Source organism: Tripterygium wilfordii, chromosome 1 (assembly GCF_013401445.1).
Source record: "Tripterygium wilfordii isolate XIE 37 chromosome 1, ASM1340144v1, whole genome shotgun sequence".
Lineage (NCBI taxonomy): Eukaryota > Viridiplantae > Streptophyta > Magnoliopsida > Celastrales > Celastraceae > Tripterygium > Tripterygium wilfordii.
In genome coordinates, this window is record NC_052232.1 from 7025251 (window position 1) to 7039261 (window position 14011).

Below are 14011 nucleotides of genomic sequence, written 5' to 3' on the forward strand. Positions count from 1 at the left end.
AATACAAAAAATTCATTTAAACATATATAATATCATCAAAATAAATATGATATAAGCAAATCTGAAACAGATAATATATAATCATATCTAAAATCAGAGCGATTTTCACTCATTTTATCAAATCGAGTTCCAAATATGATGCGTCTTGATCCGTGGAATTGATTGACGATGTTGATTGGTTGTATTGGTCGGATCGATCTCTTTTTCAAACGATGTTAGTGAACTTTTTCGACAACTCAAGTGATAATCGATAGTCGGTGATGAGTGGACTTTGGTCGGACTGACCTAGAGCTTCATTTCAGTGGTTCGTTCGTCAAAAATAATGGTCGGACGACCAACTTTTGTCCGACAACATTAAGGAATAAGAAGAAAGAAAATGAGAATGAAAAAGAAGCAATCTTTTTAATATACAAGGATATTTTGTAAGTTTGTAAGTTTTGTCATCTTTTCTAATGTTTTTAAAAAAATTATCTTTATTGGAATACAATTTTTAGTTACAAAAATCCCTACAGTGTAATGTAGTTTTATTTACAGCCCAAGTAATTTCTTGTCATTCTTATGGAAATAAATGAACCTAATAATTGAAGAAATTCTTTTTTTCCACTTTGTTCTTTTCTTCAAAAGATACTTTATACTTGACAAAGACACACAAAAAAAAAATCAATAAATTAATTAAATAGTCAATTTCAACTTTGCAAATATGTTCAAAGCCACTTTAAATAAGGTGTGAAGTGGACTATGAGTATAACCGAAGCCAATTGGTATGGCCCTTGAAAATGTCAAACCTAACACGCATATAAAGAAACATGTTTATATATGTGCAAAGTTACAAACAATATTTTCAGAAAAAGTTGGGAGATTCCAAAGGCTGAAAGATATCTTCCACACATGTAGATTCCATTCCTTTTTATACACAAATAAATCTCCATCAAGATTTCCTTTCCAATGCTTTTTAGTGTTGGTGGGACCACACTAGAGCTGACCATGAGCCGGGCTTTGCCATGGCTCTACATGTTCAACTAATTAGATGATAGTCTAGTGGTAAATCTTATTGAGATCAAAGCGTATAAATTCGCAAGATCATGAGTTCTATTTCCATTGAGAGCAATACAATTGTGGCAACGCGCTGAGATTTGACCTAACTTATTTTTTCATCATGTGAAAAATATCTGTGCGTATGGCCTTATGGCCTGACTTTAAGTTTATATCGGATATTCAAAATGTAAACTTATAGGGTCTCATTCTCGGTTACTCAAAAAATAACTCTACATGTTTTGGTTCTAAAATTTTGACCAAGCCTAGCCTTTAAAAAAATTGCACATACCCAACCCCGCCCATGAGGCCCAACATATATTTAAAAAATAAAAAATACATGTTCTTTCTAAAAACTATAAATAAAAATAAAATTTAACTGGTAAGTATAGAAGTTTTATAGTAATCCATACACTACAAATCTACAATATATATTTAAAACTAAACTATAAATAGCAGGTATCAAAAAAAAAATATATATATATATATATATATACACTATATCATGTATACTAAATATATTTGAAGTCGGACTAGGTGAAAACTCTAAGGCTCCGTTTGGATGAGAGGATAAGACTCTGTATAGTATAAAATTATCATTTAATGAAGTTATCGGGTGTTTGGACGATTTTTAAAATATTCGGAATAGTAAACTTTATACAAAAGTGGTTCTTATACAATGCCGGCCGTATAATATTAAGACACCTCCAACTCATTTTTATTTTATACGGAATAGTTAGTATAAGAAATAACATGTCAAATGACACTCTCATTTTAGATAATCCAGACATATTACCACAAATCTTATATTATACAAGCTTAATATCATATTCTTTCCAAACACTGGATATGATTAAATTATACATCAACTTATACAATGATTAAATTATACATTGGATAAGAATATTATATTATCCTATACGAAATTTCAAACGGAGCCTAAATTCCCAAGTCCGACCCAAAATTTAAATTAGACTTAGATTTTTGTCCAAGCTCCACCCCTAAGCCAAAAAATTTGACCAAGCTATGTTTTTTTTGTGATTAGCGTATTTCTCTTTCGCTATTTGAGGGTAGCAAATAGCAATATATGGGAAAATGACACTTCATTGTATAAACGAGTGTTTTTTCTTTCAAAAAAGCATAACGGTCCAGACAAATGGTCAAATTGTACAGGAAGATTGGTAGAACGTAATATATACGCTTTATTCCAATTGGCCATTGGCCATCCATGTTACATCTCATGAGTTTGAATCTCCACTCACTCCTTAATTTCTTTAAGGTTTAGGTAAGGATGAAATCAGACCCGACTGAGCCGAGTTTTTGACTGGCCTTAGGCTCGGCTCATATTCATAGAAGGCCCGAGTTCGATCGGGCCTAAAATATTCAAGCTCGAGCTTGGTTCGTGAAACATAATCAAAGCCTGATCGGTAATGACTTTCCTTCACAATCCACATTCCATTCTCATGCCCCCACTACATCAACCTCCACCATTAGCTGGATCATCTTCAAGTTCGAGCTCAATAACAGGCCGCCCTTGAGCCACCTTTGGGTAACCTGACCCATTTTCAGCCCTAGGTTTAGGGCTGCTTAATTGCAAATCCTTATGGTCCGCCTTACATTAGACCTGAACCGAACTTTTATATGGCAATGCTTGCTCTTATAATATTGTGGAAATAATCTTACTAATAATCAACTTACATCACTTAAAAAAAAGAAGAAGAGGGATCATGATCCAGGTACTTAAATTGTTTTTAATCTCTCGAATACCCTAACAACTTAGACTATTAAAAGAAATAGTTCGACTCAAATCTTTCATGTAAAAGATTCATCTGCAGCCAACTCGGTCCAAACGATGACCCTACTAGAGCTTGGAAGGCCAAGTTGCAATGCAAGAGAAGTGGTGGGGGAAGGTGGAGTCATACAAACATATACGAAAACAAAAAACTAGTAAGCAGACAGTGACACCGACTGACTTTGCAACTAATGGCCCCCCCTCAAAGAGCAAGTGGACACAGCATCTCCTCCTGAGACAACACACAGACAGCCTCACTCATCACAAACAAAAAATCTCAAGATTTTGCAGAATCTTTACTCTCAATCACCCACTTTACCCCCCTCACCTCACCTCACCTGTCTCTTTTTCTGGTCTCCATGGGGACCCACTCCACGTCAGCAACAATGCTCCCCTCATTCCCTCCCCTGATAATAAATAATTCATACCCCCCTCCCCTTCCCTTCCCACTTCACCCACACAACCACCCCCCACCCCCCTTCATTTATGCCTGCTCCAGTAATTTTATTTTAACTTTTTTAAAAAATATTTTCTTTTCTTTTATTTAGTATAAAACCTATAAACAAACCCATAAAAAAAAATCTAAATCAGTACAGTTAATTCGGTTTCGGCGATGCCAACGCCGGTGAGTGCGGCAAGGCAATGTTTGACTGCGGAGTCGGCTCACGCGCTGGACGAGGCAGTGAGCGTGGCGCAACGAAGGGGACACTCCCAAACGACGTCGCTTCACGCGGTCTCAGCCATCCTTTCCTTGCCTGCGTCGATCCTACGCGACGCCTGTGGGCGTGCTCGGAGCTCTGCGTGCTCGCCTCGCCTTCAATTCAAGGCACTGGAGCTTTGCCTCACTATGTCACTCGACCGGCTCCCGTCGAGTCAACTTAGCGGCGACCCGCCAGTGTCGAACTCGCTAATGGCAGCCATCAAACGCTCTCAAGCGAACCAGAGGCGGCACCCGGACAACTTCCATTTGTACCACCAAATCTCTCAGCACCAGAGCGCCATGTCCTGCATCAAAGTCGAGTTACAACACTTGGTTCTGTCGATTCTCGACGACCCGGTTGTTAGTCGGGTCTTCGGGGAAGCGGGTTTCCGGAGCTCCGACATCAAGCTAGCCATTCTCCGCCCACTGCCTCAGCAGTTCTTCAAATACCCTCGTTCTAGAATCCCGCCACTGTTTCTCTGCAACTTGACCGACAATCCGGATCCGGGTCTGACTCGACGAGGGCTCAGTTTCTCCTTCTCGGGCTTCCACAATTTTCTGGAGGGAGACGAGAATTGTAAGAGAATTGCCGAGGTTTTGGGTAGGCCTAAGGGGAGGAATCCTCTGCTTGTGGGTGCATGCGCTCATGATACACTTGCAACCTTCGTTGAAATTATTGAAAGGAAGAAGAATAATAATACCAATTTACCAGTAATATTATCTGGGTTATGCGTAATCTCCATTGGAAAGGACATATCGAAGCTCATAGATGAAAATTCTGCCAGGAGGACTGTAGACATGAAATTTGAAGAACTGAGTCGGTTAGTGGATCGGAATACGGGTCCTGGGTTGGTGGTAAATTACGGGGATTTGGATTCATTTCTGAGTTCTGATAACAATGGAGCTTTGAGTGGTGAAGTAGTAAACTACATATTTGCTCATTTAACAAGGTTATTGCAACTTCATGACAAGGTATGGTTGATTGGTGCCACAGGAAGCTATGAGACTTACTTGAAGTGTCTGAGTAGGTTTCCTTGTATAGAGAAAGACTGGGATATGCAGCTCCTCCCCATCAACTCTCTTAAGCCATCATTGCCTTCATCTTACCCCAAATCCAGGTCTGTTTTGTGATACTATCAACATAATTATGGTGGTGGTCTTTGCTATTGAAATTTTAATTAGTACTACTTTACATTTTCATGGAATCATGGCTTTGAATTTTCATATTGGGTCTGTTTTGTAACTGAGTGGGATTCTTTACGAGTTATCAGTCTATCTGATTGTTCAGGAGAATTGTGTGATGTTTATCTCATGAGCCTTTTCATTCTTAAAGTAAACTTATTGTAATAAGCGAAGACAATATTTTATTATACTCTAGTGTATTTTAAACCATTGTAAAATATTCATAGCTATTTTTTTTATTTTTTGTTTCTTTTTGTGATCGGAAGTCAATTATGTTGGTCATATCCTTTACCAGAGTTGCACTGGTTGGGGGTATCAGCTTTCAACAATGTTGAAAACTGGGTCTTTTTAGATGGATTATGAATTGAGGTAAGTTTTTCATTCATTTCTCGTCCAATTTATGGTTTTTATCTCCATACATCTTGGTTTACTGATTATAATTGCTTTTCTAAGTAGCCAAAAGTACCGTGATGTTGTTTCTGATCTTTTAGCTTCAGAAGTAACTGCTAGGTTTGTTTATTCTTTTAAATATTATAGGGATAACTAGTTATTTCATATAAGCTAGTAATTGTTTGTTTAAAAATCCATAATGAATTTGTATAGGTACGTTTACTTTAAAGCAATTTTGTGCCTTGAAATTTCATTGTTTTGTGATTATCTTGTGATCACAGCTTGATGGGCTCTTTTGTTCCTTTTGGTGGGTTCTTTTCTTCGCCTTCCGACTCGAGATGCTCACTAAGCACTTCATATCAGTGCATACGCCGCTGTCATCAATGCAATGAAAGGTGTGCAGAAGAAGTACTCTCTAATTCAAAGGAAGGAACTGCTGCTTCTGTGGCAGATCAGTACCAATCTGGCTTGTCTTCTCGGTTGCATATGGCTGAGATCAGCACAGACAAGAGATTGGATTTGGTGTGTATCAGTTTCAGATCTTTAAAATTTAATTTTCTGTCATGCTTCCCTTTTTATGAACTAGGAACACCTTAAGTTGGGTCATAAGTTTTGATGTAGAAATTTTTATTGTTGTTCATAGCAAATGTCTGGATTGAGTCACACTGTACCACACATAAAGGTAAACAAGCCCTACTGCCCTTTCTTAATAGAATTCATGCCCCCAATGAAAGCGTCGGGAGCCTTTTCAGACTAAACTGATACAGTGATACCATTTAAGAAGCCACATCTATTTTTTTGAGTCAAGTTTAAGTTCTGATTGCATCGGTCCATTTCTTGCATTAATTTGGAAAAGGGCATGAGGCTTGGTGTACGAAAATGTAACCTAATATAAAATAACCTTACAATATTCATATAAAAACTAGTTTTCTATCCCTTCAGTGCAGACCAAAGATGATGGGATGGGGTTAAGTACCAAAGTTGCAGAAGCTGAGAAGAAATGGGACAATATATGCCGTCGCCTTCATCACACTTGGCCACCTGAGTCTAATATCTACTCCACCCAGTTTCCCACTGTTGTGGGCTCTCAGGTTGCTGAAGAGAAAGTTAAAAATTGTGATCGTAGCAGCAATGATTGTGTGGAAGTGAGTTCAAGCAGCTGCATGAATTTGCAGAAGAATTCTAAAGTGCAGTCAGATGTTCCTGCATTTGCCAAGTCCAAGAACGAGAGTTTCCTATCCAGAGCAGAAGATCTCGGATCAAGCAGTTGCAAATCTCCTTGCGCTCAATCGAATTCAAGCATTGGTGATGGTTTCCTAACATCTCCGACTTCTTTGACTTCTGTGATCACAGACTTGGGTCTAGGAATAACATGCTTCAGTCCTACAAATAATGAATTGAAGAAATCAGAGAATCAAAATGGTATGAAACTTACACAGGAGTTATCAGGCTGCTTTTCAGCAAATGTTGACATCAGCAACGGGAGTATCTCCGACGATCATGCTCGGTTTTCATCCTCCTCATGTCCAGTCTCATGTGGGCGGTTTGATCCAATCAATTTCAAAATGCTCTACAAAGCTGTAACTGAAAGAGTTGGGTGGCAAGATGAGGCTGTCCATATTATTTGCCAAACTGTAGTTCAGTGTAGGGAAAGAAATGAAACATGCCGGGGGACTAATCCAAGACGGGATATATGGTTCAACTTTGCTGGACCTGATCGGTGTGGCAAAAAGAAAATTGCTGCTTCCCTTGCAGAGTTAATATATGGAAGCAGGGAAAAATTTATCGCCGCTGATCTAAGTTCTCAGGATGCTAGCTATGATGCGAGGTTCAGAGGGAAGACTGTCATTGATTACATCGCCGAGGAGTTGGGCAAGAGGCCCTTTGCCATTGTCTTTCTTGAATATGTAGATAAGGCCGATTTGGTGGTTCAGAATAGTTTGTCCCGGGCTATTTGGAGTGGTAAATTTCCAGATTCTTATGGGAGGGAAGTCAGCATCAGTAATGCAATATTTGTGATTACTTCACCTACAGGCGACACTAGAATCATTTCTTCACCGGAGAAGCCGCCTACCTACTCCGAAGAAAGAATACTGGGATCAAAGGCCTGGCTAAAGACAATGTTGAATGAACATACAGTTCAGGGAGATACTAGCCAAAATCTGATTATGTCCTTCACTGTGAGAAAAGGAGTCTGTGACCCCATCTTTGCAAACAAAAGAAAGCTGTTTGGTCGGACTGAAATTATAGAGCAGAATGATGTCCCAGATTTTGCAAAACGGGCTCATAAAACATCAATGAAGAACCTAGACCTGAACATCCCCTCTGGAGAGAATGAGATGCAGGAACATATTGACTTTGATTCCATGTATGAGAACCCCAAGGCTTGGTTGCAAGATTTCCTTGACCGGGTGGATAAAACAGTGGTTTTCAAGCCCTTCGATTTTGATCGTCTTGCAAACAGCCTGTTGGCTAAAATCAGTAACACCTTCCACAGTATTGCTGGCTCGGAGTGTATGCTGGAGATCGAGTCGAAAGTCATGGAGCAATTACTGGCAACTGCATACTGTTCTGAAAGGAAAGAAGTGGTGGAAAATTGGGTGGAGCAAGTCCTTAGCAGGGGATTTGTGGAAGTGCAGAAAAGGTACAATCTTGATTCTAATTCTGTGGTTAAACTAGTTTGCCATGAAGGCCTTGGCTTGGATGAGCAAATGCCAAAAGTCTACCTTCCTTTGAAAATCCTAAAGCATTAACTGTGGTCGAAAAGTTTGTTATTGTAGTTATATGTACAATTTAGTCTTTAGTGCTAGTGAATCTTGTTTAGCCTGTTAGTCCCCATGGTTCCAATGGGTTTTTGCAGGTTTGAATTAGGATTTGTTATGATATTATACATAATCTCTAGTTAGTGGTTGCCTGATATAAGGTTGGATAGTTGTATGTATCAATAGTAGTATTTTTTTTGGTGATTTCTGTCACTCAAGTTGTGTAAGCGCTTATATATATACCTCTTGAAAATAAATTTTTATCTTAATATGAGAAAGAATAATAAAGTTTGGTCATTCTTGCAATTGAGCCCTTGGTTGAGTGGCAATGACTTTGCATGTCCTTGACTTCAGGTCATGGGTTCTAGTCGCACCTCCTCCTGAATATTTATAAGAAGGTGTGTGGGCTTAGTCTGCCCCTGTATGGGCTCGGTTTGTGCCCCTGCGTGGGGTCTGTTGACACCTGTACTTTCCTAGGCTTGATGGTGTGTGAGCTTAGTCTGCCCCTGTATGGGCTTGGTTTGTGCCTCCTGCCTGGGGTCTGTGGACACCTGTACTTTCCTAGACTTGATCTGGTGGTGTGTCGTATATTGTACTTGTACTCGTACTAAAAAAAAAAAAGTTTGGTCATTCTTTCATCAATTCATCTAAGGTTTTTTTTTTTTTGGCCTGTTTCTGATTACCTTTTAGGGTCTTGATAACAAGTGCCTTAAGGGTAATAATTAAGGACTCACCACGGAATATCATGTAGCATTCATGTGTGATGAATACTCTCTTACATAAATTTATGTCATTTATCCAATGCCCTAAGCGCACTAAATAGCATTTTCCTACCTTTTAAAGCAAATGAGAAGGATTGAGCCTTCAAGAGCCTTTCACAGGCGAAAATTTCATGCTATTGAGTTGGATATACTTATAGTCTTATACAACAATCCATACTTGGCTCTGCTACCGTTACACCATAAGAACAAAAAGGCTGAAAATAAAAGGCAAAAAACATAGCTTTGACAGAAACAAGTTGATCAAGTCCCAAGTTTTTCTTTTGTGGAAGAGCATATATTTCATCTATAAATGGTCTTAACAAGTGCATCCATAAGCATCTTGGACTGCCTATCAGCACCAACAGAGTTTAAGACCTGAGATTTTACTTGTATAAGAAGATTTGGCAAAACTTCTGCCTCTGTTGAGAAGAATTAATGTTGACACGTTTGGCTTGAATTCATAATTTACAGCAAAAACAGTGACTTCCTCATTGTTGCTTCTGATGAGCTTGGGAGTTGGGAGTGTGATCATTGTCCATTGAGACATGATATTTATGAAGAAGCTAAGAAAACATCATTCATTTCTAATATATATATATATATATCTAGGACAAAAGTTTCAAACTTTAGCAGATGATATGATGTACCAGATGTTAATTTACAGGAGCCAAATCTGCATGCTAGCTGCATAATTGATTTATCGTGAAGTTGTAGTTTCTTACTTGCTTTGAGTGTCAAGACCAAGGCCTCCCTCACCCTTTGTTGATGAAACAGTTTAACCACTTATGCTCCATTTGTTTGACGAAAAATCAACCTCCTAAAATTGTTTTCTTAGCTTTGTGGTGTTTGGAGATAAGAAAATAAAATTAGTCAAACAAAATTTATAATAAGTCAACTCAAAATAAGGAGTTGTAAGATGGAAAGCAACTTCCTTATTATCTTTGGGATGTTGTTTTCCTTCAACAATAAACTGATTGATTGTTAAGCTAATTTTTTTGCTAAAAGTATATATGGAAGGTTTTTTAAGGTGAATTAAAAAAACTGTATCTTTTATATATAATACTGTATATATATAAATACATATAATAAGAATTTTTTTTGCTCAATGTCACGTGGGACCCGGAGGAACTTTTAGGTCAATTAAAATTGTACCTCATATATATAATAAGATATTAAAATTATACATCTTATATGTATATATATGAAAAATCTTAATTAGAAAATATTAGTTTTAACAAGTTATATTACTGTGATTGTGAATATATTCTATTAGAGAATATACTGAACATATACTTGTGTACACAGACCATTTATAATTATATACACATCCACATATATAGTGAAATGAAGTAATATTAGATGTGTTTGTATATAAAAAGCATAAAAGAAGTTGGAGTATTTTGTATTTTGTTGGATTATTCTCTCAAAATAAAATTTAATATTTGCGTCTTATAGTTGTTATGTATTGACACATTGATAAATATATGTATACACACATTATAGAAAATAATAAAGTTGTACCTCAAATTTATGTTTTCCACCAAACAAACAATAGAAAACATTAGCAATTTTTTTTTGTCCAAACACTAGAAACTAATTGTTTTTCCATGATAATTATTTCCTTGAGATATATTTTCCATAAGATGTTAGTTTTCCTCCAAACAAACGGAGCATTAGTTATACCTCCGACTCCTTGTATATGTATATGTGTTGGCTGAGGGGTAATAATCTGGTTTATTCTACTTGTGGCTTCCATCACAAGATAAATTTGTCTCAGTTTCAATTTTCCAGCTTGAAGGATTCATTCATAGTTAACGTAGACCTATGTTGATTTGCCAAATTGATTATGTGCATGTTTGGGTGTTTGGCAGAGTTTATTTTGTCAAAAACTCCGGTTTATAAGCTAATTATAAGCTCCAAAAAAAATATGCTTCAAATTTAAGCTTATTTTAAATATTAATATTAATTTTATTTATATAAAAATATCTTACAAGCTTAAACTTAAGATTACATTTATTAAAAATTTATCAAAAATAAAAAATCATAAAATAACAAACTACTTATATCTTCCAAACTAAACTTAAATAGATTTTTTTTCAATCTTGTAAACAAGCATCAGCTATCAGTTCCACCGAACACCTAACAACTTATTTTATCACTTATAAGTTAACTTATTTTTAATAGCTTACAAATTAATTTATTTTGATAGCAAATAAGCTCCGTCAAATGAATCTTATGTTTGATTAGTTTTTCGTTATCATTAGTTGATTCTGGTAAATATGCTTTACAGGCATCGGTTATTTCAAAATCTACTTGGGATGTGTATTAGGGTTATTTCCACATACGAGTTCAGGATAAGAATCAAACCCCTTGATCTCTAAAAAGAAAGGTTTCCCTAACCTAATCCTATCAACAAGGAGTACTTGTACTAGTAGTAGTCACCCCCCATAATTTCTAATAGGTTAAAGATTCCAATCCTACCACATGTTAAAAATAATTAATATTAAAATCAATATTGTTATTATGGGTAAAAAGATTGATCACATTTAGATTTAAATTCATGAATATTAGGTTCAACTAGTCAACAATTATCCTTTCTTTTTTTTCTTTCATAAGTAATTGTCATTACCACTAGACTTTGTAATTATTGTTTTCTCAATTTGTTGGTCTAATTCAACTACAAGTAAATCTACACAATGGACTAAGCTAAGATATTTTATTACCATATATCACTGTCAACATATCGTGTATGGCAATATTTACCAATTCCCCACCATATTTTGCTCCCCCACTTGAGTTAGCAATACTAAACTTTTGATTTGTCATTTGTTTGATTTCCATGTTAGTGGTCTTATTTCAACCATACATAAATAACTCAATAATGCATAATTCTTACACTTTAATTCACATAAGTAGTCAGAACAACTGTTTGATTAATGTCGTGATCTGCAAGGTTGTTAATTAAAACGGAAGCACTACATGTCTATAATTTTAGTGTCCATAATCTAGGTGATTTGAGGAGAAGTGTGGAGAACCATTTAATACAGAATGGTCCTCTACACTTCTCCTCATGCCACGTAGATTATAAACACTTATGGACATCAAAATTATAGATATATATCATTTTGGTGTATCCAAAATTATGGACATATATCATTTTGATAATTAAAAAGGGTTTGACCAATGCATTTTGTGAATAGTAATTGGGAATGGCGGATAAAGTAACATAAGTCCACAACTTTAAAAATATTTTAATATTACTATCATTCCATTACATTTAATTTAATAGTTAAAATTGTTTACGTTTATTTAGAAGTTGTTGATCGATAATATCATTTCTAATAGTTATGCTATTATAAATAACTCTAAAAAAAATTTTGGAGTACCCTGTAAAAAAAATTTCACATAAACCAAAGAGATATTATTTTAGAACTAGCCAACCCCAACATTTCTTCCGTTCTCAATTCTATGTTCCCTTGTTTATCCTACAAATTACAAAAAGAGCTCCTCAAGCATTCCTTTTCCTCACCCTTTCAACTCCACCACATATAATTCAACCAAATGCAAGGCCTTTATTAGCCTTATTTAATGGTGATCTTAATAGAGAAGCATCTCTCGACTCTTGTCCTGGAAAAGTTGGGAAGGGGGCTAGAATTAGTCTAGCCAATTCCATTAAATCTCCACCATTCAATGCATGATTGCATTGGATTTGGCAACAACACACCCCACCATTCAATGGTGCAGATTTGATGAAATTGATGAAATAATTCCAGCCAATCTTTTTCCAAAAAAGTTATAAATTTATCGTCTAATGTATGACATGAAATAGAGCAACATAGTACGTACATACTTCATAATCATTGATGTGTTATTTACGACCCGCTAAAAATATAGCAATTCCAAACCCAACTTATACTCGCAAGTGCACGAATCAATTGTAGTATAGAAGTGACAAATACGAGTGTCGTATCCACAATGACTGAATATTAAATATCTGTAATTCCAACTCTTTGTAATTATCAGTGGAAACAAAATGAATAAGGATTAACACAATTAGACAAACACTAGGGATCCAATTTTACAAACTTTATTGTATTTAAATTATTTAGCCAATAATTATTATTTCATTCATGCATGTCAAAGATCAAGTCCCCTAATTTATGTAATAGCCATGGGCATCTGACTTACCACGTCTACTCTCAACTGCAACCATCCATGGGCATATGGATTGGCTAGGACAATCAAAAACGCATTAGGACCTATGGTAACTTATGTAGTGATCACAAAGATCCTAGCATATGGCGTTTATGTCTAAGTAACTCCGGTGTTAACTGCAAGAAGCTGGTCTCAAATTGGACATGGGCATATGCCTCAATTTGCATCATAGTAATCAACCCTAGATGGTAGCTAAGCATCAGGATTTAATTATCAATAAAGAATAGCTAATTAACACTTGACATAGCATAAATAAACTAACAATTAATCAAACCAAATTTATTTAAACATAATAGAGTGGATCCATCATCACCCTAGTAAGAAGATTAGTTCCTCATACTAGATTTACACAACCAGCAATTTATCTCACAAAATTCTAGAAAGAATATGTAAGAGAATTATTGTAAAAGAGAAAATAAAACTCAAGAACTCTCTCTCTGATTTTATCTCTCCCTCTCTGATTTTCTTCTCCTCTTGCTCTTTGTTTTCTCCAGCAAAAACTCCCTTCCATTGTCTCAATGTCTGATCATTTTATAGAAGTGAAAATCTACTGGTGAGATTAAGATAATCTTCACGAGTCCTTTCACTGTCATATTTTGAAGACTTTTGGATGCAAGTTGAGCTACATGCATAAAAATCAATACAAAGGCCATTTATTGATGTCAAACACTTATATACATATACATATAACTATTACGTTGGACTTTTGCATATATATGCGCGCACACACACACATATATATATAACACTATTACGTGTGGACTTTTGGTACCCAACGTGTGTGTGTCTACATATATATATGGGCTTTCGGTACATAAATAGATGGTAATAAATGATGTGAGGTAAGCATATATACATATGTATATATATTTATCTATATGATAGGATGATTAAATGAAATGGTGATATGTAAATATACAGATGATGCAAATGGTTTATCTTATACTTAATATAATCACACATGACTGAACAAAACTAGGCTTCATAATATGGTCTTTTTATTGAATAAGACCATAACTGAGAATGGGTTATAAGTTTGTAGGCTTAAAAATATAGAAATAAATATAAAGTGATTAAAAATGATATTTATACTTTAATTATGTAATAATCACTTCAAACCCTAATTATATGACAAATGTCCATAATAAATTATCAATTAAAATGTACATTTGAACAT

General features: G+C 35.7%; 1 protein-coding gene across 1 annotated transcript; it reads left to right on the plus strand.

The window, feature by feature from the left end:
* The first annotated feature begins 3422 nt into the window (after positions 1-3422).
* LOC119985957 (protein SMAX1-LIKE 6-like) lies at positions 3423-8156 on the plus strand. Its single transcript, XM_038830488.1, has 3 exons — positions 3423-4642; positions 5378-5618; positions 6044-8156. Exons 1-3 carry the CDS (start codon positions 3438-3440, stop codon positions 7847-7849), a joined length of 3252 nt encoding a protein of 1083 aa, XP_038686416.1. The 5' UTR covers positions 3423-3437; the 3' UTR covers positions 7850-8156.
* Positions 8157-14011: the final 5855 nt, after the last annotated feature.